The 24,229-nt window shown below is 45.5% G+C and overlaps 1 protein-coding gene across 2 annotated transcripts in view; it reads right to left on the bottom strand.

The window, feature by feature from the left end:
* MAP3K15 (mitogen-activated protein kinase kinase kinase 15) overlaps positions 1 to 24,229 on the bottom strand; it is a 1,358,420-nt gene that overhangs the window by 944,342 nt on the left and 389,849 nt on the right. For both annotated transcript variants that reach the window (XM_069637110.1, XM_069637109.1), the window contains exon 3: positions 5,888 to 5,911. In XM_069637110.1, the coding sequence (XP_069493211.1) occupies positions 5,888 to 5,911 (24 nt within the window). The remainder of the gene's footprint in view (positions 1 to 5,887; positions 5,912 to 24,229) is intronic.

Below are 24,229 nucleotides of genomic sequence, written 5' to 3'. Positions count from 1 at the left end.
ACCAACCTACATGCTGGGGGTAAATCCTTCACATCACTTCCACTCTCGGAATTCAGCAGTGCAGTAAAATTGGTGATAATTCTGGTTATGCCGGACAAAAGGGGTAGTAATTGAGTTACAGACAAAAACATACCACGCTGCCCATCTGTGGTCCAGTGTCTCTTAGCCACTGGGGATTCCTCTGGTAGTCTTTTTGTTAGCTTGTTTGTGAGATGCTTCTGGGGGTTCATCAGTGAGGTGCTGCTCGATTCCTTAGGCACAGCAACGGAAGGACTCACTTTTGGGTATACCCTTCCACTTAGAGAGGCTCTCTCACAGAAATGAAAAAAGGATCTTGTTGTCCCTGGAGCTGCACCTCACTGATGAGGCTGCACAAGGTCAGCACACATCTGTGCTTATTTGTTCTAGTGCACAGGGGAGGCGGGCTAGCAGTTGTGGGTGGACTGCTCACTGAGGGAGCGTGGTCGAGACTGATCTGCACATGGATGGTCTTTTCTAATGGCACAGATGGTCTCCAAAATGATAGAACAGAACTTTATGCAGAGCAATAACGAGTACTCGAAAGTGTTGGCTCAAGTGTTATCATGCATTCACTGTTTGGTTTCCCACTTTTTGGTTTTCTTGGTAACTCAGAAATCCTTGTCTCCTGAAATGCCCCTTTCTGGCATGAAACCTCTACTTTCCTTAAATGACATCAGTTAAAATGATATGCCACAATTGCCATTGCTTGTCAATTTTTGTTTAAGGGAATCAGACATCTGGCGGCACCCCTGCGGGTGATACCGGCGTGTTGCCGCCAGACCCGAAAAATATTACCGGCACCTGGCTTGCCGGTAACGACTGGGAATTACAATCCCGGTGGCCGGGAAGTCAGGCGCCAGTAATTCTGTTAATCCCCATTCCCATAGAGTACCATATGACTCTATGGGAAGGGGAACACGGAAGCACCGGCACCGTTAATAACAGTGCCGGTGCCTCTGTTACAGTCTGCTTACCGTGGCCGCTGTGTCCGGCAGGGTCAGACCTGCCAGGCACAGTGACTCTGGCAAGCAGACCTGTAGTATGCCGGTCCGGAAACAAAGGTGCCTGTAAGTTTACCGGCACTGTTGTTTCCGGACCTGCATGCCTTACCAGCACTGTTGTTTCCGGACCTGCATGCCTTACCAGCACTGTTGTTTCCGGACCAGCATGACTTACCAGCACTGTTGTTTCCCGACCTGCATTCCTTACCAGCACTGTTGTTTCCGGACCTGCATGACTTACCAGCACTGTTGTTTCCGGACCTGCATGACTTACCAGCACTGTTGTTTCCGGACCTGCATGCCTTACCAGCACTGTTGTTTCCGGACCTGCATGCCTTACCAGCACTGTTGTTTCCGGACCTGCATGCCTTACCAGCACTGTTGTTTCCGGACCTGCATGCCTTACCAGCACTGTTGTTTCCGGACCTGCATGACTTACCAGCACTGTTGTTTCCGGACCTGCCTGCTTGTAATGAGGCCCATAGACTGTAACATTAAGATATTGCAGTTCAGCATTTAGCCTTTACCAAAATATTCACCAACAGCAAATTTATAAAGAACACAGAAATCCAGGAAATGAACATATCTTTATGAACGATCTGTTATGTTGGCTAATGTTTAACGACGCTCTTGAGAAAGCAACCATCGGGTTTACGCAATAAGATATTTCAATTGATCGCCTATCATCTGAATCAATCTTTTTAAAGAAATATTCTCAGGCTGCGTTGTTTGTCCAAGTATTTAAGAGCAACAGTTTTATCTGCACGAAGGACTAACGTCTGAGACCTCTGGGAAGCCGGGAGCCGAGCTACTCCCGCCGCATCCTAGATATTCTGAGATAGAAGGGCGCCAACATGACGTTGGGGAAATCGCGCCAATCCTCAGGACCTGAGTCAGAGCCAATGATCTCATAATTAACTGCATCCATACAAACTCGAATTTACTTTATAAGATGTATTTATGTCTTTTTTGTTTTATAATATGCACAATTGCAACAATAAAATCACTGCAAACAAGTGGGATGGGAAATTAGACCTCAGACACATACAATTTGTGGGCGGCATACCAGAATTTAAAAGCGAGAGAGAGGGATATTCACAGCTAAACCATTGAGGGCTCATCCAGAACCTCAAAAGACAGGGTGGGACATGAAAAGTGATGATATGATATGGCATTTATAGCACGCCTATACACAAGTGTTTCGAGGCGCGACGAGGCAAGGGAGGGCGAACAGGGGAAGACAGACAACGATCCTACTAGGCCAGGTGTCATTCAGATCGCGCAAGTGCATAGGAAGGAGGAAGGGGGAAAGTGCAGTACATGGGATAATAGAATAAATAGCAATAGGTAAAAGTACGACCAGCAGGGGGCAAGTGCAAGGGTAAGTGCAGACATCAGGTGTATTGGGTTTGGGAATATACATGTCTAATTGTTCAGAACCTGAAAAGCGGATGAAGGCTGGGGCGGGAGGATTCAGGGCCATTCACAGCTATACCCTATGGCCACATTCTGGCTCCTGAAAAGGGAAGCCAGGAAGCAGTGTTGAGGGCCATCGACAGCCCAAACCTGCTTCTGCATTCCAGAATCTGAAAGGCACAGGCATGAGGAACTGCAGGGCTATCCACACCTAATGCTGCAGCCACGTTCCAGAAATTGACACGCGGAGGGGGTAAGGGGCGCTAAGGAGTAGTCAAAGCTAAAACGTTTGGCCTCATTCCAGAACCTGAAGTGGGACTTCAGGGCCATTCACAGCTAAACTTTGAGCCGCAAAGCAGAACCGGAAAAGGGAGGGATACTGTGGTTCAAGGTCATTCCCAGCTAAAGCTTGCGGCCATACTATAGACCCAGAAAAGGGGAGGGACAGTGTTTTGTTATCGACCATCCACAGTTAAACCTTTTGCCTGCATTCCAGAACTTGAAAAGGGTGTGGGAGGGATACACTGTTAAGGGCTATTCACAGCTAAAACCTGTTGCTGCCTTCCAGAACCTGAAAAGTGTAGGGGCGAGGGATTTCAGGGCAATAAACAGCTAAAACCTAGCAGTGACATTTCAGAATATGATTGGGGCAGGGGGGCAGGGTCTTAAGCGACATTCACAGCTTAAATTGGTGCCACATTCCAAACACCGAAAAGGGGAGATAAGGATGCGGTGGTAAGGGCCTTTCACAGTGAAACTTGCGGCTGCATTACAGAACCTGAAGCGTGTTGGGGCGAAGGCTTTTGGGGCCATTTACAGCGAAACGTTCTGGAATCATTCCAGAGCCTGAGAAGGGGAGGATTCGGCTCCTTTCCCAGCTAAATTCTAGCATGCTACTCACCTGGACCTCACTGGGTAATGAGACAGGGCAGCAGAGGACATTTCCAATGGTTCAATTGGCTGGAGGCAAATATTGAGCAAGGGAAATGCTCAAGATCTTTGATGGGAGGGTTATGTTTCAATGTGGACGTATCTGGTGCCTTAATTGAAGTCACACTTGCGGCCTGATTCACTGAAGTTTTTTATAATGGTGCAATCCCATTGGAAAATGTGCTGTGACTCAATTCCTTGATGTTGTCTCGTAAGTTGGGTAACCAATTATCCAATAAACCGAAGTCACAACAAACATCTTCCATGACGGTGGTGGTTACAAGGCAAATATATTGACAGCGATCACACTTACCATAAAATATGCACTGTGATTGCCTTACACCTATCTTTTGCTTTCGTCTGGTGCTGCTTTCCTTTCTTCGCAATGGTAGGTTTCCTTATCATTGAACCTAAATGAATTGCATATGTGTTTGGTGTGAAACCGTCTTTTTAGTTTTGGCTATCAGGTGGTGCTAGAGCCGAAACTATTGCATTAGAGTACAGCTAGGAGGGAGATGGCATGTGAGGTGGGACACACAGTAAGTGGGTATTGTTTGGTTATTTACCCACCCATTGACTGCCCATGGCGATGCTAATCCCTAGGGCCATTCCCACCCACTATCTGCCCTTGCCCAAAACGCATTCCCCTGGGATCTCTATCCAGCGGTAACATCAAAGTGTGGCCTTCCTGTGTTATTTCTAATCAGTTTGTCAAGAGTTAATGGCTTAATTACAGCTGTAAATGAGCTACTGGTGAATACAAATTTCTTAACCAAGTGTGCATTCCGACACTTGATTTAAATGTCTTCTTTGCACCAAATTCCTGTTAAAAACAAGCACTGACAAAACCAAAAGTTTTGGCTTGTGTTTACATATTAGATAGGCATTTGCCAGGCACTGGTATCATATGGCAAGGTAACCAAACCATTTTTGGGATATTGCCATCTTATGGCCAGGTAGTAACCATTATGGCTATGCCTGGCAAATGCCTATCCCAGGCCTACTGTTGGTTTTACCAATGCTTGATTTCAATAGAAAATGAGGGGCGTCAAATGGGTTTGTGGCGACCAACAAGAGATTTAAGAGGCAGAATCAATTTGAAAAATGGAAACCATTTAGACCAGGGTTGTCCAACACCAGGCCTCGAGGGCTGGATCTAAGTCGACTTTTCAGGATATCCCTCATTACTATTCATGAGATTCATTTGCATAAAATGATTATTAAATATATGCAAATTATTTCTCATGAATATTCATGATGGATGTCCTGAAAACCCATCAGGTTTCCGGCCCTCGAGGACTGGAGCTGAACAACCCTGATTTAGACTGTCACTTAATGAGGCGCTATGCCCCGAGGTGGAGGGCCCACCCTGTGGGTAATGGCCCACTGCCCAAGTTAAGTACCGAGGTTGCCGGCCGTTGCCCACAGGGGGTCCAGTCACTGAGGGGCTAATGGTTTTCTTTTATTTTGAAATAATGAAAGAAAAATGTACCTTTTCCTCACGGCCGATGCTGTGCTGCCTTCAAACCAGGAAGTCCATCTTCAATGTTGTTGGGGTTTAGGAAAAGGTATGTTTTCCTTTCATTATTTCAAAAGAAAAGAAAACCAGTAGCACCCGTGCCGTGACCTACATGGGTGCTAATGGGAAGAGGGAGCGGGGAGCAGGGAAGGGAGGCGCACGAAAAAGTGCTCGGAACGCGGGCTTACCTTTGTGGATACAGCCCGCATTCAGAGCATTTTCATTGGCTCCGGGCACCTCCCAGGCTGCTAAATGACAATACCACTGTGTTTTTCATTCTGCTGCTTATTTCTTTTAACCCGATGAGCAACCCTACCACACATCTTCCACACTCAAACACACCATGTGCAGAGCAACTATGCCACTCGCACACAGTCATTTAACATTGTCCTTACAAACATGAAATAGAACTCTACGCTGCTACATCAACTTGCATACCAGCCCCGGGCCAATGCTTCCTAGCAGCACGGGCTCGCGAGGCTGCCTCTGGGACATAAAGTACAGCCTGCCATTCGACATTGACTACCTAGAAACAGACCCACCTGCAGAGCCCGGGCGCCAGCACAGCAGCAAAGCTATCTTGCTTTTTCCCCATCTCCCCGCTAACATAAATTATCCCCCTCTCTGCCCGTGCTCATGCGAACCATGAAATTATCAGCAGTGTATGGTATAAATCCCAATAACATAGCATAGGATAACATAACAAAAGCCAATAGGAAGCGAATGGGCATAGTGGGATGCACTGGTGCAGGCTGTACTTCTGATCCGGTTTGGTAAGCATTGTGAATTGCCGACATGCATCGGGACGTTTGCCGTTGGAAGTTACCACACACAACAATGGCGGTTACATGTTATGCAAACTTTAATGACAATATGGCTGGGCTCATCACATCATATTCCTGAATTATAAGGTCAGTCATGTGCGCAGAAAACCCACAAGGAACCCACAAAATAAATGTTGTTCGGTCATTCGGGAAAACGGGAAAACAGGAAAACTTACTGTGTTCTTCTGGGACACCATATCCTGCAAAATGAAAGTAAAAATAAACACTGTCAAGATGTCCACTTCAGAGTGTATTTTTGAAAATGAGGATGAATTAGAATTATGAAAGAAGCAGCATTGTACAGGTCAGAGAGAATCGTATAACCTTATTATAACCGAGATTATTGACATTCAGTCTTGTATGTCTTCTTGTATTCTCTATTGCGCATTTGGTAATTCAACCTTTTACACATAGTCAAGTAAAACACAACAGATATCATAGCGCTTAAAAGCAAACATTAAAAAAAATCCCATGAGTCCATGGCATTCAATGGATAAAAACGCCCATCATATAGCAAAACCACATAATAAAAAAAGAAAGCATCAAAGTTTAAGGTTTAAAAGCCGTAATAAAAGGGGGGATATAAAAGCATTGAAATAGATCAATATGGGTTCTTCGAGGAGGAGAAAGGAAAGAACTATGAGGCAAGTTGTTAAATAGGTCAAATGTTCAGATGAGCTTATCCTTGATACGGTTCCAAATGTGTCATGCTGCCGCCGTAATAACCAACGATTCTGCGCAATAGATGGCGCTCCACAATTGGTCAGACCCGTAATCTCCAATTTTCATATAGCCTTCAGAGTATTGCATGATGTATAATTCTGTGCTCAATCAATTAGCCTAAATATGAATTCAATAGCATGTGTTGGATATAACAAATGATGTTTTTTCTTACTTTGTTTCACATTGTATGATTAATTTGATCTTACTTTGTTGTATATTGTTTTATATTGAAATATTTTAGGTTTATGTTTCATCTATACATTTTGAAAGGTTGATTTATTTCAGCTAATACAAATTTAAAAAAAAACATTAAAACAAATAGCCTTTAGAGTACAAATTAGTCAAGAGGCTACAATTGATGAGCACATGTCGAGCAGTTTCAATATTTGATTACATTTCCTGCATAGTCGGTCCTCCCTGGGCACACCAGTCCAGGCACCTGTGTTGGCGAAGACTGGCAACTGTTCGCCACGCAAATATAAAATAAATCGTATAAGCGGGGGCGAATGGCACTTAGTAAGGTAACTATGGGGTTCGTTGAGGAAATTGCCTTGGTGGGTGTATTTGACATATTTGGCTTTGCCTGACAGATAAGTAAGAGACTGTATTCTGTCCCATTCCATCGTCCTTTTCAGTCTTGTATGAGTGCTCGAAGCGCGCTACTGGGTCCATCCTAGTCTTTGACAAGAATGTCATTTAAGTATATCAGTTTCATGTGCGAATCAGAGAGTGTTCCCTGATCATTTCTCTTTGTACATTCTAATTTGATATTATTGAGAACAGGGCAGGTCAATAGCACTAGTTAGTAAGGGTAATCCAGACCTGAACAGACACACCTTACTGATGAAGTAGAACAAAGCAGAAACTTGTGTATGGGGTTGTTGTTGGCACTCCTATTCAGAGGAGAATTGCCTGGCATTCTGATGCTGGGCAGGATCTGAATCTTATGAAGACGAATATTTCTGCTTCTGTATGGCACATAGAACTAGAACACGACTTCCCTTGGTGGGCACCAACGCACTGAATAGCTTTATGTTCCATGTTCCTTCTCAGCACAGAGGCTCCCACCCGTATGCCAAATGTTGAAATGCTTGGCATGTCACCATCATTTAGTAAGGATAATACTTATGTCGGCCTCGTGCCCTCTGTCCTGAGAGAGACTGATGATGACCAACAATGTGGAACCATGACCTGGGGTGCAGATCCTACATTTGCTCAGAGGAGAATTGGAGAATTACCTGGCATTTTGGTGCTGGACTGTCCTTGTGACCAGGACAATGAGGATATGAAAACAGATATTACGCTTCAGGTAGAGTATGACGGCATCTGACAGATGAGGCTACTTGGCCTTGTTTTATCTCGGCATACATGCTCTCCTCTTTTGGCAAGTGTTAGCAGCTCTAAACTAGCTGCCGTTATCGACAGGCATCGACGTCAAAGGGATTGCCTTAACACACCAAACACTTTTACCACCTGCTATAAGATAGCTAGCGCCTCTCCTATCTTTAAAAAACCTCTAACCCCAACAGCCCTAGCTACTATTGGCCTCTCTTGCACCTCCCACACTGCTCTACATTTCTAGAATGTGTAGTATTCAATTGAATCACTAACTACCCATAGGACAATGAATGCTCTGAGCTCCCCTTCTTGGTTATGCACCAGGCACTCAAGTGAAACAGCACAGACTCATATCCACAACTATCTTACCACTGTCCACCACTCACACCGCAGCTGGATGTTTATCCTCCTTAATGTTTCGGGCAGTCTTCTGTGCTGTTGACCACCCTCCTCTACTTCTCACTCTGTCCACCTCTGAGATCCAGGTCTCATCTATAAGCATAATAATGATAATCTGTCTTTTTACCATAACACCTCATGCTGGATTTTTGACATGTCTAAAGACTCTAATAACAGCTGTGACCATTACCCTACTTAGTAGTACTCAATTTGTCACCTGGTAAGTATGAAAGGTAAGTCGAACTTGCTGCGGGATTTGAACTGGCAAAGTGGAGGCGATCCCTGTGTCATGGGCCAGCGCTTAGTCTTTGGCTATCCTACCATCAGACAGTTCCTTCTCCATCTCATGGAACAATAGCTCCTCCAATCCCATTCCCTTGACAGTAGGAGACCCCAAAGCTCTGTTGCAAGTATGCCACGCTTTCCTCTATACACCTGCTCTCTTGACAAGCAGATCTCCTCCTTTGTTTTTTCTACCATTATTTTGGCTGATGACACCCAGATCTTCTTCTCTTTCCCCTTTGTTACCCCCCACCTCTCGTCATGGATATCCAGCCGTCTCTCCTATCCTCCACCTGATTGCATTTCAATGCCTTATGTTCAACTCCTCCAAAAGTAAAATTATTTACCTCCTTTCGCCTTTCCCCTGCGCCATTTCCTTTCCAATCTCACCACACCACGCCAAAAGCCTTGCATATCTGAGGTCCTCTTCCACAGTGAACTGAAGCTTCTGCAGTTGATCTCAACACTTGCCACACCAGTTAGCTGTTCATTTTATGCACATAAGGAAAATCTGCTTCACCCAGTACTCCACTAAAACCCACATTCACACTCTTACTTTATGCTGTCTTGGTTATCGCCGGAACCTTCCCTTTTGTCTTGCATCTATACTCTTTTGCTCCTTTTAACAAAATACTCAACATTGCAACAACTATCGCTCTACAGAACCTCTCACGCTCCTCTCCCACCGCTGTTCATTACCTGCATGCCGGAATGCTCGGATAAACCACTGCTCACTCTTAATATGTCACCTTCTAGCAATCGGATCCATCCACTGATCTACATCTCCAACATGCTGCCTACATGTCCTGTCACCTGCGATCTCGCAGCCTGTGCTCCCAAGTCCTACTCAACCTATCTGCACAGCACGCACCCGGTGTTGACTCCCACATTTTCTCCTTTACACTCTTTGTCTCCCCGGAAACGTTGTCCCCCCTATCATCAAGAATATAAATGCTACCTTTTTGTTCAAAATAGCCTCAATACAACATTGCCTCTTTCTTGTTGGCTTGCCTGCTCTGGCCCTCAACATACCACCTACTCTTCACCCCTTCCTCCACATACTACTGTAAAGGAATGTACATAAACATGTTCTTTTTTATAGTGCATATATTGCTGTATTCATATTATGTTACCTAGCCATCATGACCCCATTAGATGTACCAATTCAACCCTTTCCTCACAAACTTGACCACCCTCACCATTGTACTATCTAACAATATAATAAAAGGCCAGATGTATGTTTGTCCCTGTATGATTGTCTGATGCAGTAGCCTCACTTGTTGTCACCACTAGAGGGAGCTGTTGCATTAGGATATATAGAGACAATGCCAATTCACTTAGCTCTGCCTGTTGTCACCGCTAGAGGGAGCTGTTGCCTTAGGAAATATATTAGGTCAGCACTTTAGCCCATGTAAACAGGCTTTCACACTAGTTTGTAATATAAAGGGATCATTCATAGGTTATTCTGATCACAGTGTTGCCTCCATTGTCAGGTGCTTCTGATCTCTTTCAAATAAATACAAAAAGGCAAAATATGCAGATATCTCAGACATATTTGGGGGCAAGGCCAAAGATTTATGAAGTGACTTTATAAATAGCTAGCAAGGCAACAGAACAAAATATTTTAAATATCGAATAATAAGTTGATCGATAGTGAATAGAGGAAAATACAGGTGTTTACTGCTGTGATTTTTAAATCCCACTAGGAAGACCAATGACAATAGAATCCTAATTAACTAGTCAAAGAGGAACGCGCTATTGGTGGTGCAGTTTAGTTAACCTGATGTTAGCGGATTACTAAAGGGATGAGTGAGAGGAAAACATCAGCAAGTAAGGCAGAGGATGGGGCGGTGCACAGATATTGGGAAGCTTGCGTTGGAGAAACAGAGCACAGCCTTCCAGCTGGTGAGGAGAACAGTCATGAGTATGCATCCTGTATACAGGTCCAGAAAACCTAGCCACACCCAGCTGTGAGGACCTATTCAAAATGAACTACTTCAATTCTACTTGTTTTCCAGCTATGGTAACTTAAGCCCCCCTCTTGGGTAGTCTGCAGCAGTATGTGGCAGTACTAGAAGGACCTTTGAGTGGGACCACCTTCCTCATTCAGGAGCAGAGACACATTGTCATGCTCCGAAGCAGAATCTCAACATCTATACACAAGATGCAAGTCATTTTCCGGTGCACAGTTTATAGGCAATCACACACACTTCTGTTGGCATGCGGTGTGTGGGGGATACATATGTAATACTGACCAGCTTTTATACAGCACCCAACACCGCCCTAATGTTTTCACGGCACTCAGGTTTGTCTGGATAGTGGCGTTGTGTGCCCCTGCCCATGGTGCGCCAGACCGTGCGCTGTGGTGGACCGGAAATGTGGGAAACGTGTGAGAGGTTAAGAGTAGCAGGTGTAGGATAGAAATGAGGCAGACAAACAAATGGAAAGGTACCAGAGGGTTTATGCTTGTAGCAGTAGCCGTGCTGAATCTGTGGGGGTGTTTGGAAGGGCTGAGACCTTGGACTTATTTCTGAGCACAAACACTTATTCTCTCTGACTTATTTTGATTATGATGTGCTGTTTTCGCAGCCTTATTATTTGAACTGTCAGTCAGGGATGGTAACACAATAAGCAACAATAGTGAGCATGGGCCAAATGTCTCTGCATCCTCACTCATTGTTATTCATGAACCCAATGAACATCTGTGGAGCTCCTATGCTAGTTATTAATTTTCATGAATTTAAATGAGCCACAAGGTGACCGCGCTGGGCTCTCATGCTAGCTATGCATACACACTGTACCAGTGTGCCTCAATGACTTTGGCGCTAAAACTCTATTGTAATTACTGGCAGCTCTGCTGCAGTAGGTTGACTGGCCTGGGCATGTGGTGTGGGCAGACGTGAGGCAGCAAAGGTACCAGAGGCAACTGACTACTACAGCAGGCAGGTGGGCATGCACATGCATGTGCCAGTGTTAGTAATTTTTCTGGTGTACAGCATGCACACCCCTGTCTCTGCTGTGTCTCTCCAGGTGGGGGCACTCGGCGGGGAAATGCATGGCCTTGTAAAGCGGGGTGCTGTTCGTTCTCTTCTGATATGAACCCAGAAAGGGGGAAATGATATTCAGTAATGTGCCAGGCCATTGACTCAACAAGTCTTACACACACCTAGCATGCAACTGCAATCATTTCTGCACAGTCCCCAGTACCATTAGCAGGGCAGAGGGGCTCCTAGCACAGAGGGCAGCAGGACAGTCACTAGGCAACAGCACCCCCACTTGGACAAAGCCAGGGAAAAGGCCACTGCCGAGGAGGATTGACTGTGTTGAGCGCTGACCCCTACAAGAAGTCAGCCTGTGTCCCTACCTGTAATCTAGGACGAAAGATACCTCTAGTAAATTGTGTTATTTTATGTTATGTTGATTAGTATTTGTAAATACTTACGTGCCTAGATGCCTCCCGGTTAGGAGCGCTATACAAATGACTAAATAAATACATAAATTACACAGTTGATATAGGGAGTGCATCCATCACCTCCAATCTGCTGCTGGAAGTTGTAACTGCAACCCCGAACACGGTGACACCGTGGGGAGCAGCATAAGAACTGGGTGGTAAGGGTGCATGGGTAATCATTGGCAGTCGATCAAACACATGTGTGTTGGAAATTAAGGAAGTAAAACCAATTCCCTTATTGCTCCTAGGATACAGTCAACAGCTATTGGCTATAGCTGGACTCCAAGGGTTTTAGACAGATAATATTTGTTCTGGTGGGAAATTCTGCTCGACTTGCATCACCACTGAGGATGCCTCCCCAGTCAAAGTGAAGACTTTGGTGATGGGAAAGAATAGCTGAAGAGCAACTGAATGCCAATTCCATAGGCATGAAAGCCCCAACCGGGCTATGAGGAGGTTAGGCCCAGACCTGAGGAGGATGTCATAGAGTAGAGGCAGATGTTGGGGGACGCTGAGGTACCCTTTACTGCATTACCTCCAGGGGAGACCTGACTGGCCGAGCATCACCAAACGTAATGGCCGCCGAGGAGGATTTGCACTCTTACTCCTATCACAGTGCTCTCTGAGTGTCTTCCTGCCCTAAAAGGTTACTGTTAGTCTCGCAGAAGGTGCACCAATTCCAGATAAGCACAGAGCCAACCGTGGCAAGCACCGGGACCAAGGAAGAGAACTCTGAGATTGGGTGAGGAAGTTGAGGTGGTCGGTTCAATACGGGATGCTCTCGCGGGACAGAGAGGTCACCGCAGGGCCACGGCATTGGCGGGGATGTTGCCAAGGCCTCTGGGGATTCCGAGTCAGCACGCGGACGAGTGGCAGGACTTTGTGGAGGGATGCCAGTGTGGTGCAGCATTTGCCTGCAGACCAGGAGTTACAACTGTGACATCGAAAAGAACATGCATCAAGGGTAGACTGCGCAGGCTCTATATTAGAAATGCTTAGGGCTTCATGGAGAATCCATTCTGGACAAGCATTGTGCTTGCATGCAACGAAAGAGAGGAAGCAAAGGCGTTGCTAGGAGAGGGCTGAGGGGGCTATGGCCGGGTCTTTTGGTTGTAGCCCCAGATAGAAGCTCAGGGACGACAACCAAAAGGCTAGCTAGCCCCCAGTCCCGACAGTCTCGACATTGGCATAGCCCCAGATCTTTTCAGGCCTAGCAACACCCCTGGAGAGCAGCAAAAGCGAGGCCTCAGTGGGAACCAAAGACCACGTTTATTAATTACTTTCAAGTCTTCTTTCCCCTTCTAAGGTGTTTGGAGGGAGACTGAGAGAATCCCTGAGTAGAAGGATAGGACCATTGTCCTCAAGACCACTGGATTGGGTGAGGGCATCCAAAACCATCCACTGAGCCAGAGGCCTGGGAAAGCAGTCAGGAATCAGCAAGCGGATAGAGTAAAATGCTGATGCTACCTTTCGATGGTTCAAAATTCAGTAGGCAGACCTGTCTCCTATGGATAATCAGCACAGCACCGCACACACATTGTAGTACCCACGCCTTCGAGGAAAGCACCACCATCTTCGACATCTCCTTTGACTGAGATGTTAACATCCGGAATTGTGAGTTCGGGGCATCATTCATCTATTTATTTTGTATTTATTTTGCATTTTTAAAGCGCTCACACAGCCCAGGGGCATCGAGGAGCTTTTACAGGAATATGTCTTAGTTGCGTATTTATAATGCGCCTAATACCCAGAGGTTTCTAAGCGCGGACCCGGGGATCAAACCTGTGTTGCTCCGTGTCGTCTTGTTTCCAAGGCGAGCACGTTGCCACTGAGCTATCCTCCCGGGATAATCTGCCACTGGCATGACCTGATTGCTTTGGTGCTGTCCCGGAGTGCACTCTTGCACTGACATGGATTTGTAGAGGACCACGGCCGACTTTTGCATAACAAATGGATTTTCGGACATGCATCCCAGTCATATGCATTTCAACTGTTATGTGCTTCCGCTACACAGGCATCAAACAGAATTGCATGATCAATTGCATAACATTTATTTATTTATTTATTTATTTATATAGCGCCGACCGCCCGCAGGCATCGGGGCGCTTACATGTAGACATGTACATAGCTCAAGGTGGAGCCTGAAGAAACATACCAGCTGAACATACCAGCACCATTGCGGTCGATCCCTGAACCGGGGTCTGGCAATACAGTAATCCTGCAGGTTGCAATGTGCATGGCTTCAGGGTGGTGTGTGGCTGGCTATGTCAGTTGTTACCTGTATGGCTGTGTAGAATGATGTCCCAAGAGGAGGCTGCACTGCGCTGTATTAAGGCGAGCACCTGAGTTGTGGCAATGATATGTAGGGAGGCCCGTGACCACCAGTATATAACGCCTAATGAAACATCAATTAGGTGGCTAGTGCTAAAAAAGAAATAAAATCAGTCAAGGCGCATGGGCCTGCAAAAAGGGTCTCTTTGCACTGCAGGGTTGCCCTTCATGGGACTAATCCCATCGATATAGGCCTTGTTGCTTTTAGCTCACGTGACTATGACAAGTGCGGAAGACTAAGCCCTTGGGAATACTGTAAAGCATCTGTCGAGACACAAGACTCATCTCCTTTGAAGTAGTTGACAAAGAGCAACAAACAACTCCATTGGATGAGTTCTGATGCTTTAGATCAGGCGTCTCCAACATATGGCTCTCCAGATGATTTGGACTACAACTCCCATCAGACCTAGTCATCACAGTCAGTGGTGGCGGATTATGGGAGTTGCAGTCCAAATCATCTCTAGGGAGAAAGCAGCAGGGGTGCAGACCAGGGATGTCATTGGGGTCTCTCTTGCTACCCCTGATGTCTCCCTTGCTAACCCTAAAAAAAAAGAAAACTTTGTTTTAAATGGAAGCTGCGGAGTGGGGGTACATGTGTATATGTTGTTTTTTTTAAAATCAAAAGCATCCCAAACGTAAAATGCATTTAAACCGAAACAGCAGTGGTGGGGGATGGGTGTGAGGGAGGTGTCAGGGAGGTGTCAGGTTTGCCTCGTACGAGTATTTCAGCAGCATAAGTCATCTGAAACCTCGGTCTGGAGTTGGTTCCAACTTTCACCCTGTCAGGACTGTTCCTCTCAGCTTCCTCTAGCAGCGCTGGCGGTGCTTTGGTGGAGCAGCGTGTTATCAGCAATCATGCATAGGAGGTGAGGGGCACAAACACGCGCTTTAGCTCGTGTAGAAGAAACGCATTTAACAGAAACTCTCCCTCTCACCCCTGTGGTCCTTAACCCCACAGGAAGCAGGGTATCTTCTGACTTTTTCTTCTAATGGGCAAGCGGCCCGAGCACACTGCAGATTTAGGGCTGCTGCGCTCTGATTCCTTACATACTTGCTGGCCCGGGATGTAAAACTAGTACCTGTCTTGAGCACTTACTTCTTTAAAAGGGACGCCAGCCAGGCCCCTCCATCAAATCCCAGAATGGCTATCAACACCGAAGCCCTCTTTGACAAGGCACTGAGCGAGTGCGCCAATGCCCAGCCCACCGACTCGCAAGGGACAGAGAAACTGCTAACCAGCAGCGTGAGCAAGGAGGAGAATGGCCTGGAGAAATCCTTCTCGGTCACCATGTCCAGCGAAAAGTCTATGGACGTGGACCAGATCGGCCATGGCATGCCTTACGAGTCGATGTCTCTCGGGCATCCGAGTTGGCGCTGCTCTTGCCCTCCATGTTCAGTCTGGCCAGGGCATCCTCCATATCCGCCACCAATGCCCAGGAGCAGGGGAGACCCATGAATGACCTAATTCTAGCCATATTTTCCTGCTTCTGCCCAGTGTGGCCGGTGAACATTGTGGCTCTAGTCTTTTCCATTACGGTAAATAACAAGACAAGGACTTACCCTCTCCTTATTAAAGCCACAGCATGATTACATCATTTAAGAAATAAAATCACCTGTTTATGTCTCCCCTCCTACATCCCACTGTGGATAATGTTTAGTTTGAAAGCCTACTCTTCAGTGGCTGCTTTTGAATAAAAGGTGCAACCTTTTTATTGTTCACACAGTATGCATTATGTTAATTCCTGCTCCTCGGCTTATCCCTTTTTGCAAATCTGTTTATGCTGTGAATTGTTGACATTCTGATGGAGGCAGTTTTCAAACGTGAAACAGTGAGGCTGCGCGATCTAAACATCCAGATTATGAATGTTGTTTGTTTCAGCCGGAAACTACACGTCACAACCGGTTGGTAAGATTTACACAAAAATAAAGTTGGCGCAATTGTTAGGGAGCTAGCATGTGGGCATTGTGGGGTTGTTTAGAGGAGGGAGGTGAATAGGAAAAGCCAGGGATGGCAGAGAAAATAAAAGCAACATGTCAAGCTACTTAACTCCTGCAGAGTCCTTTTTGTTTCTCCTTTTTGGAAAAGGTCTGCGGTATACACTTCAAAGCCAGCCACTGTGGGATGCATGTTCTCTTCTCTAACCAGAAACATTTCCTAGAATTAAAATGTAAGGGGAAAAGAATCACTGCTTTGCTGCAGCGCTAGGAGAAATGCAAGCAGTGCGTGTGTGCTATTGGTATGCAAAGAACATTGCTTAGCCTTCAGTACAACTGCTGCCACACGTGTGTGCTTTCTCCAAATGTTGGGGCCCTCTGCAAAATATGGTAAGGGGTGGCTGAGATTTTCATGGTAAAACCCATTTAACTAAAAGAATTGACCATGACTTTTATTTGTTATTAATTTATTTGCTAGTTTTAACTCATCAGTGGCACTTTAGCAGCACCAGGGAGGCAATCATAGCCATCGTGAAGGTAGAAGTCTTTGTTATATATTTTATGCTTCAGTAACATCCAGTCAATCCAGATAGGTGGTGTTTTAGTTCCACCATTCTAAGTTTTTACTCTTATTGGTCATCTCCATTATTTCTGATTCATTGAAGCACTGTAGAGGTACTTACTGAGCCCTACATACATTTGGCTCATCAGCGAGGCATTCACACTACCATTATCTTGCCATATTTAATTATTTAAATAGCACTGCAAGTGCTTTCCCCTGCCCCTGCAGCTGTCCTGACCTTATCAACCTGGAGGTCAGGGCCCGATGGGGCATTTGGAGGGCCAAGTCCAGATGGAGGCATTTAGAAGCTGCCGGGTCTTGTCGTTTGAGTGCTGACATATGGGAATATTGTGAAAATTAACGACAGACTAGTGGATTTCTAAGGCTGGAAGGACTAGAGAGTGTCATGGGGTATGACTGACCATACTCAAATCTCCTGCCCTCTAGTTTGCCTCTAGGCCTGTAACCTCTTCCCGGAGGTGGGCATTTCGATTTCAGAAAGGCAAGATTTCTGAAGTGAAGAAACAGTTCGACAAATGCACGGATAGTAAAAGGAGTGAGTGACAGACCTTCAAAGTTCGGGTTGTCACATAACTTAAAGATAAATGCACACGGAGACAGATGGCCTCAGCTTAAACCCGCACAATATGATATGATTGTTTATTTATGACGCGCTTAATACCCAGAGGTTTCTAAGCACGGACCCGGGTATCAAACCTCTGTTGCTCAGTGTCGTCTTGCTTCCAAGGCGAGCACGTTGCCACTGAGCTGTCCTCCCGAGACTCAATAGGGTTCTACTATCATTGTGGTAGCTGACTCAGAGATATATTTATAACCAGCGAATTTTGTTGATACTAAATCCTGGCCAATTATTTAATTTTCAGGCCTTGCTCGTGCAGCATTTTACTCCTGGGTAAACAGACTCCTCTCCAGGTCAGTGCTTTTTTTGGCTTGTTTAACACATCAATGCAACAGATAAACAAGTACTTCTCTGTCCATTGATCTATAGATGTTTCATACACTATCTGTAGCCTGCGTTAAAGATTTTAGTTACCCTGTTACAAGTACTGCATTATGTATGTTTTACATATAGGCCCCCACGTCGAATCTGGAAAATGACATTCCCCAAATGTGTGATCGTGGATAAATCACGCCTCCTTCTGTGCCTCGGTTCTTATAACTGGCTGAAATGAGAGCGCCTGGAAACAAGAGTGTTAGACACATCTGAAGGCTGTGTGCCATCACTTCCTGTGATGTAACTTGGGGCTGGTGTGATGAATCAACGTCCGGGCCACCAGTGGTCCAGGGATGAATATCGGTTTCTAAACCATCAATCAGCCACACACCTCTAGTACACCAGAAGGGATCCAAACAGATTGGAAACACAAGCAAATTATAAACCTCCTTGTCCAATTTTGGTAACGTGGATGGAACAGCAGGCTTATCTCCACAAGGTCATGAATCGTTGGTTTGTTGCAACACAGCAAAAATACAATTATTACCCAATGATAAAAGGGACTGTCCAGTCAAGGTTGTATACAAACATCTACTTTAATATTATCAAAACAGACACTACAAAACACAACCCACCCTGTAAAGGAATGGAGAGGACAGACAATTTTAAGAAGGAATAGGCATGCATTCTGGATACTGACAGGAGGATAGTCGGTATAGTAATTAATAGCAATAGTTCAAAGATACCTGGTTTCAAAACAAAGGGAGCAATGAGTCGTAAAATGTCACTCGGGGCCTTCAAAGAAGGACCAGGGGGACAGAACCACAATTTACCTTGTGCTTGAAGCAGTTCTTGCCGCTCGACAGTGTCGGTTTCAGGGTGCTTTGCAGCTTCTGCGACAGAGTTCAAGATGGGAGACACCTGCGGGTATCAGGCGGCAGGCAGCTCGGCGAGTGAGGCTGAACGGATGGCTGCAGCTGGCCTACACTGCAGCTCCAGGGCAGGAATCATTGCCTCAGTGCTAGTTGGTGGGTCTGAAGCACTGGTCAAGGCGCCTCGAGGCGGTTTTAGAGACTGCGGCATAACAACAGTCAGCAGTGCAGTCGGTTGCAGCTTGAGGGGCTCCACTGGCTCATAAATGTCCTTTAAGGCAGATGTTGGCGGATGCTTGTCGATGCACTCCTCCTAGCTTCTTCACTGGGCTTGTGTCGTCCTTTAAGGTGGACGGCTCAAAGCTGAGGAGAGTGTTGCAGGCAACTGACTTGCCCTTGGCTTGGTTCAGATACTCTCTGGCCCTTCCCACGAAGGAAGCTTGCTGCAAAGCCTAACAGGGCACACTGTGTGCTGGCTGGGTACCGATTCTGGAGCTGCTGGAGGGTCCTCTGGAGTCAGTGGGCCTCATTACACGGATCGCGGTGGACCAAGGTGCTATTAGCACCTTCGTCCATGCTGGTAAAATACCGGCACCGCCTTGGTGGAAAGGGGAATTACCGCCCTATTCCAAGGTTGGTGGGGCGGTAATTGCCCCTTCCCCCATTGCCCTTCCCCATTCCCATTTTTGCCCCATAGGGCATAATGGGAATGGGGAAGGTGCTAATTACGGCACCGCAAATTGCGGTACCGTAATTAGCTCCCTGGTCCTTTTGCGGGTTGGTTTTTAACGCCTGAAAAAGTAGGCGTTAAATTCTCCAACCCGCAAAGGGACCTCGTAGTAAGGCGGTAAGGGTTTACCGGTACCAGTAGAATACCGGTACCGGTAAACCCTTACCGCCTACCGTCTAATGAGGCCCAGTATCTCCCTCTGTTCCATGTGAGATGTTTATGGGAGGGATATTGCTTCCCTCTTGGAAATCCTGGGCTTCCTTCACTGGTGGAAGATATAAGGCAGACTGTACATTCAGCCAGGGTCCAATGCTGAGTTCTTCTTGCTACTCTTTGTGAAGTCTTCAGACGATCTGCCCAAAAGAGGGACTTGGCCCTCTTTTAAAGCCAAATGGGCTACAATGAATGGTGTAGAGTAAGCCTACATTAATTAACCAATCCTGGGTCCCCACTAACAATCTCCTGTATCCATGAGGTCATAACCAGAGTGCTTTGCAACAGAAAAGGTAAAGGGTTGAAAACATGTAATACTAAGTCCCATCCATCTTCCTGTCTGTTGTGGATCAAAGGGTATCTCTAGTTAAAGTCGCTCTCTGTAGTTCCTGATTGAAGCTGCAGGTCTTCCTTGAAGCTGCGGTGGGAACAGACTTTCTGTCTCCATCAATCCACATATTCGTACCTTCTAAATGGTGTCTCCCTCCGGGAATGACTAGTGTAAACATGCAGGTCCAGACATGACAGTTCACTGCCATTGATACTGAGGGGCGGGGGCTGGCTTTAGGTTGACACAGTGCATATCAAAGTTGTTTGGGTTTCCTGTCTCTTTTGTTGGTCCTGCAACCAGGAACCCAGTGGGCCTATTTGAATTAACTCTGATAAGCATGCAAAGCTGCCACCAGCATAGATAACAAAGGACAGGGAGGATCCATGGAACATTTGTTAGTTAATTAGGCTGTCCATGGCAGCAGGAAGGTTTTGCCCTCCCCCTTCTGAGATGCCTTGATGTACTCTTGGCTGTCATATCCCAACTAAATATGACTGGGGGGACAGTTCCTGTACTCTGTGTCAACTCCGAGTCTATGTGTATGTTGTGCGGTGAGCATAGGAAAATGTGTGTGGATTAGCCCCACACATTTTCCAGATGCTCATGTACCATCATTCAATTTCTTTTTTTTTTTAAATAAAAAAAATAAGCGAGCGCATACCTACCATGCGGATGGTCGAATTCCACACAGCGTGGTCAATGACATAACTTCCTATGATGTCATCAGAGGGCAAGGATCATGTGATGTCACTTCCGCTACCCCTGGCGTTTTGGTGAAATGGCATTCCTCGGTTTCCTCTATCGAAGTGGTAGCTGACTCATAGATACATTTTTAAGCAGGGAATTTTATTGATACTAAAACCTGGTCAATGATTTAATTTTCAGGCCTTGCTCGTGCAGCATTTTGCACCTGGGTGAACAGACAGCGCACGCCTCCCCATCTCATTGCTTTTTTTTTGGCTTGTTTAACACATCAATGCCACAGATAAACAGTACTTCTGTGTCCATTGATCTATAGATGTTTTGTTCACTGGCTGTAGCCTGCGTTAGAGATTTTGTTTACCCGGTTACAAGTATTGCATTATGTATGTTTTACATATAGACACCACGTCCAATCTGGAAAATGACATTCCCCCAATGTGTGATCGTGGACAAATCACGCCCCCCTCCGTGCCTCAGTTCTTACATCTGGCTGAAATGATATTGCCTGGAAACACAGGTGTTAGACACATCTGAAGGTCGTGTGTCATCACTTCCTGTGATGCCACGTGGGGCAGGGTCAATGACATAACTTTATGTTATGTCATCAGAGATCAAGGGTCGAGTAATGTCACTTCCGCTACACCTGGCATTTTGGTGAAATGACGTCCCTGGTGCAGATGCCTGTTTTAGACCTTTAAACAACCGCTTTAGGCTTGGTGGTGGTTGACAGCAAGTAGCTGACTATCACAAACGATGCCCATGCACAAACAATGCCCTTCCTCAGTTGATTCTGCAGCTCACTCACTGTTTGGGACATATCCTGGACTTTGTCTGCACTTCCAGGCTGTCTACTACTGTTTCTTCCCCCAGTCCATTAGTATGGTCGGACCACTTCTTGGTACCTTTCTCTATTCTACAGCAACATTCTTCTTTACTGGTGGCCAAGCCTGCTATTTTTAAACGTAGCTTGCACAGGGTTGTGAATTCCGAGCTAGTAGATGTCCTTCGATCACATTGTGATCAAGATGTTCCCTGTTCTTTGAAAACTCTGGACGCATCTTTTACGGCAGCTGCTGACTTGTTGGCCCCTCTCAGGCTTTGTAAACAACAAAATAATGATCCCTCCGAACTTTGGTTCTCCAAGGAACTCAGAGCGAGTAAATTGGTGTGTAGGGGGATGGAGAGTAAGTGGCGCGTAAATGACTTGCCCAAGGATAAAACTGCTTTTCGTCGTGCTCTGATAATTTACCAGAAGGCGATTATATCTGCAAAAAAAAACTTCTTTAGTTAGAAGGTTGAAAATGCTCTAAATCATCCTGAGACGTTGTTTTAATTGGTAAAATCTGTGGCTTCTCCCGAAAATGTGGGATCTTTGGTGGTGCCATCTCAGAATTTCTGTGATGCTCTCTCTTCTTTCTTCTTCACTAAAATTTAGATGATAATGGACAGTATCAGTAATTCGGCTGGTCAGTCTCTGGCTGATCAGTCTATCCCTCTTTTGTCACCTGCATCAAATTCTATCTGGTCTGTGTTTCCTACTTTTTCTGAGCAAGATATTTTGGGGGCTATTCATCTTTTAAGATTGGCCTCACCGACTGATGCTATCCATCTGACCCTTCTCAAAGAAATCTCAAGAGATCTGATCTCCCAAATCACTGTAGCAGTAAATACATCGTTCCGTGAAGGATTTATTTCTAACACCCTGAAACACGCTCTGTTGATTCCATTATTAAAAAAAACCTTATTTGGACCCTGCGGTTCTCGTGAATTATCGCCCAATCTCTTTCCTTCCCTTCTTTATGAAGGTAATGGAGGCCCTTGTGTCCTCCCTACTCTCCTCTTTTCTGGAATCCTCAGGGTTTTTTGACCAGTTTCAGTCGGGCTTTCGGCCCGTACGAGGCAGAGAGTCTGTTCTGAACTCTGTGATTGATGATCTAGCCCAATTGGTAGATCACGGTGGAGTGGGATCGTTACTCTTTCTGGACCTGCCACGTTCGGAGCACATATGTCTCCCTTACTTAGACAGCTTCATTGGTTACCAATTGAGAAGCGGATCCTCTTTAAATCAGCATGTATGGTTCGTTGTGCTTTCTACGAAGGGGGGGTGGAATATTTGCAAGCTATGTTTTCTCAGAATGTTCTGTCTCGCCCCCTCCACTCTCAATCAGCCCTACTGGTCTTAGTGCCACGGGTTAGACGATCCCGTATGGTGGGGCTCGAGCCTTCTCAGTGCCGGGCCTGGAATGCTCTGCCCCACTCGTTGCGAGCTGTGCCAGATACTCCTACCTTGCGCCGCTCTCTCAAAACCTTGTTGTTCTAGGTTGCATATTAAACTGTGGTTCTCTTTCTGTTAGCGTTTAGCGCCAAGATGCCTCTGGGCGAACGTGCGCTCTACAAGTTTATATAACATAACATAGCATAGCATGCACCAAGCAGGGCATTAATAGCAAGAACATTGAGTCTAATGAGAAAAAAGGTTCTAGAATGAAAAAGGTCGAGAGTAAATACTTGTAGGAAATGTTGGTGCTGCTAAAGGGCCAGTGAAAATAGACAAGGGCGTGTTAAGGGTGGTGAGAGGCCAGATTCCACACATAAGCAGATTCGCTCTGTCACAATTTCTAAATGTGAAAAAAACGTGGTTCTTGCCCTATTGCTGCATATTACAATTCTAAAATAGCTGGGAATATGAAGGAACAGATAGTAATTACATTACTTTTAATATCTATACAAATCCACAATGCCGCATTTTTGGCTGCAATCTTGCAAATTCCTATTTCTGTAAATAACAGGGCCTGTGCTATATGACCTTTGCATTGGCACACTTTAATTTTGCACCAGGACAAAAATTGACCCAGTGCAAATATGTATTGCAGCAATGCATTTTTGCCGCTGTGCATAATTGAACTGTAGCGGAACCCAGATCATGAAACTCAGGCCCAGTGCCAGCATTACGCTACTCCGCAATACTCATTTTATCCTCCCCTGAAAGATTAAAGGCAGAGCCAGTCTTTCCAGGATTCTAACCTGTGACTTGCAGGTTCACATAGATTTCTGAAGCTGGTGCATAAACTCACTGAACTATTTTATGGCAAATTCTATGATTACTATATAAAGTGCTTGCTATTTGTTCTCAGCTTCCCAGGTTTGGAGGAAGGAGTGTGCCTAGGTTTCAAGAATCATGGCAAATTAAAGGGCAAGATACAATGTTGCTTCTGCCCAATGAGAAGCATTTTTAAGGGAACGCTATAAAAATAACCCTGGAAAAATTAAGAATACTGAAAATGAAGAAGTCATCACATCTTTTTTTTTTAAATAACTAAGGTATAAATGAAGAAAGAAAAAACACCTCAACTTTAATATTTAATAAAAACAAAACATAAAATAGATCAAAATAAAAAGAGAAAAGACTCTTGGATGGGATCAGTATGCTTTAGAGCAGGTGAGGAAAGCAAAGGAGGATTGAAATGATGCTTGTGGGTTCAGGGGGTTTCCCCCACTTGTAATGTGTACCTTCAACGCTGGAAAAAGGCAACTGCAAATAAGGGGGTGATGGATTTAGCTTGGGGGACATAGAGGCGCTCCCTTAGTACTGCTAACTCAATAAGAAATCACAAAAAATGTTTAAAGTAAAACATATATATTTGCACAGAATAAGAAAACAAATGTAAACATAATATGTTTAGTTATTTTTACT

Source organism: Ambystoma mexicanum, chromosome 7p, assembly GCF_040938575.1.
Source record: "Ambystoma mexicanum isolate Mex_15411 chromosome 7p, UKY_AmexF1_1, whole genome shotgun sequence".
NCBI classification, from domain to species: domain Eukaryota; kingdom Metazoa; phylum Chordata; class Amphibia; order Caudata; family Ambystomatidae; genus Ambystoma; species Ambystoma mexicanum.
Note: the sequence above shows the minus strand (reverse complement) of the source record. Positions and strands in the feature narration are given on the sequence as shown.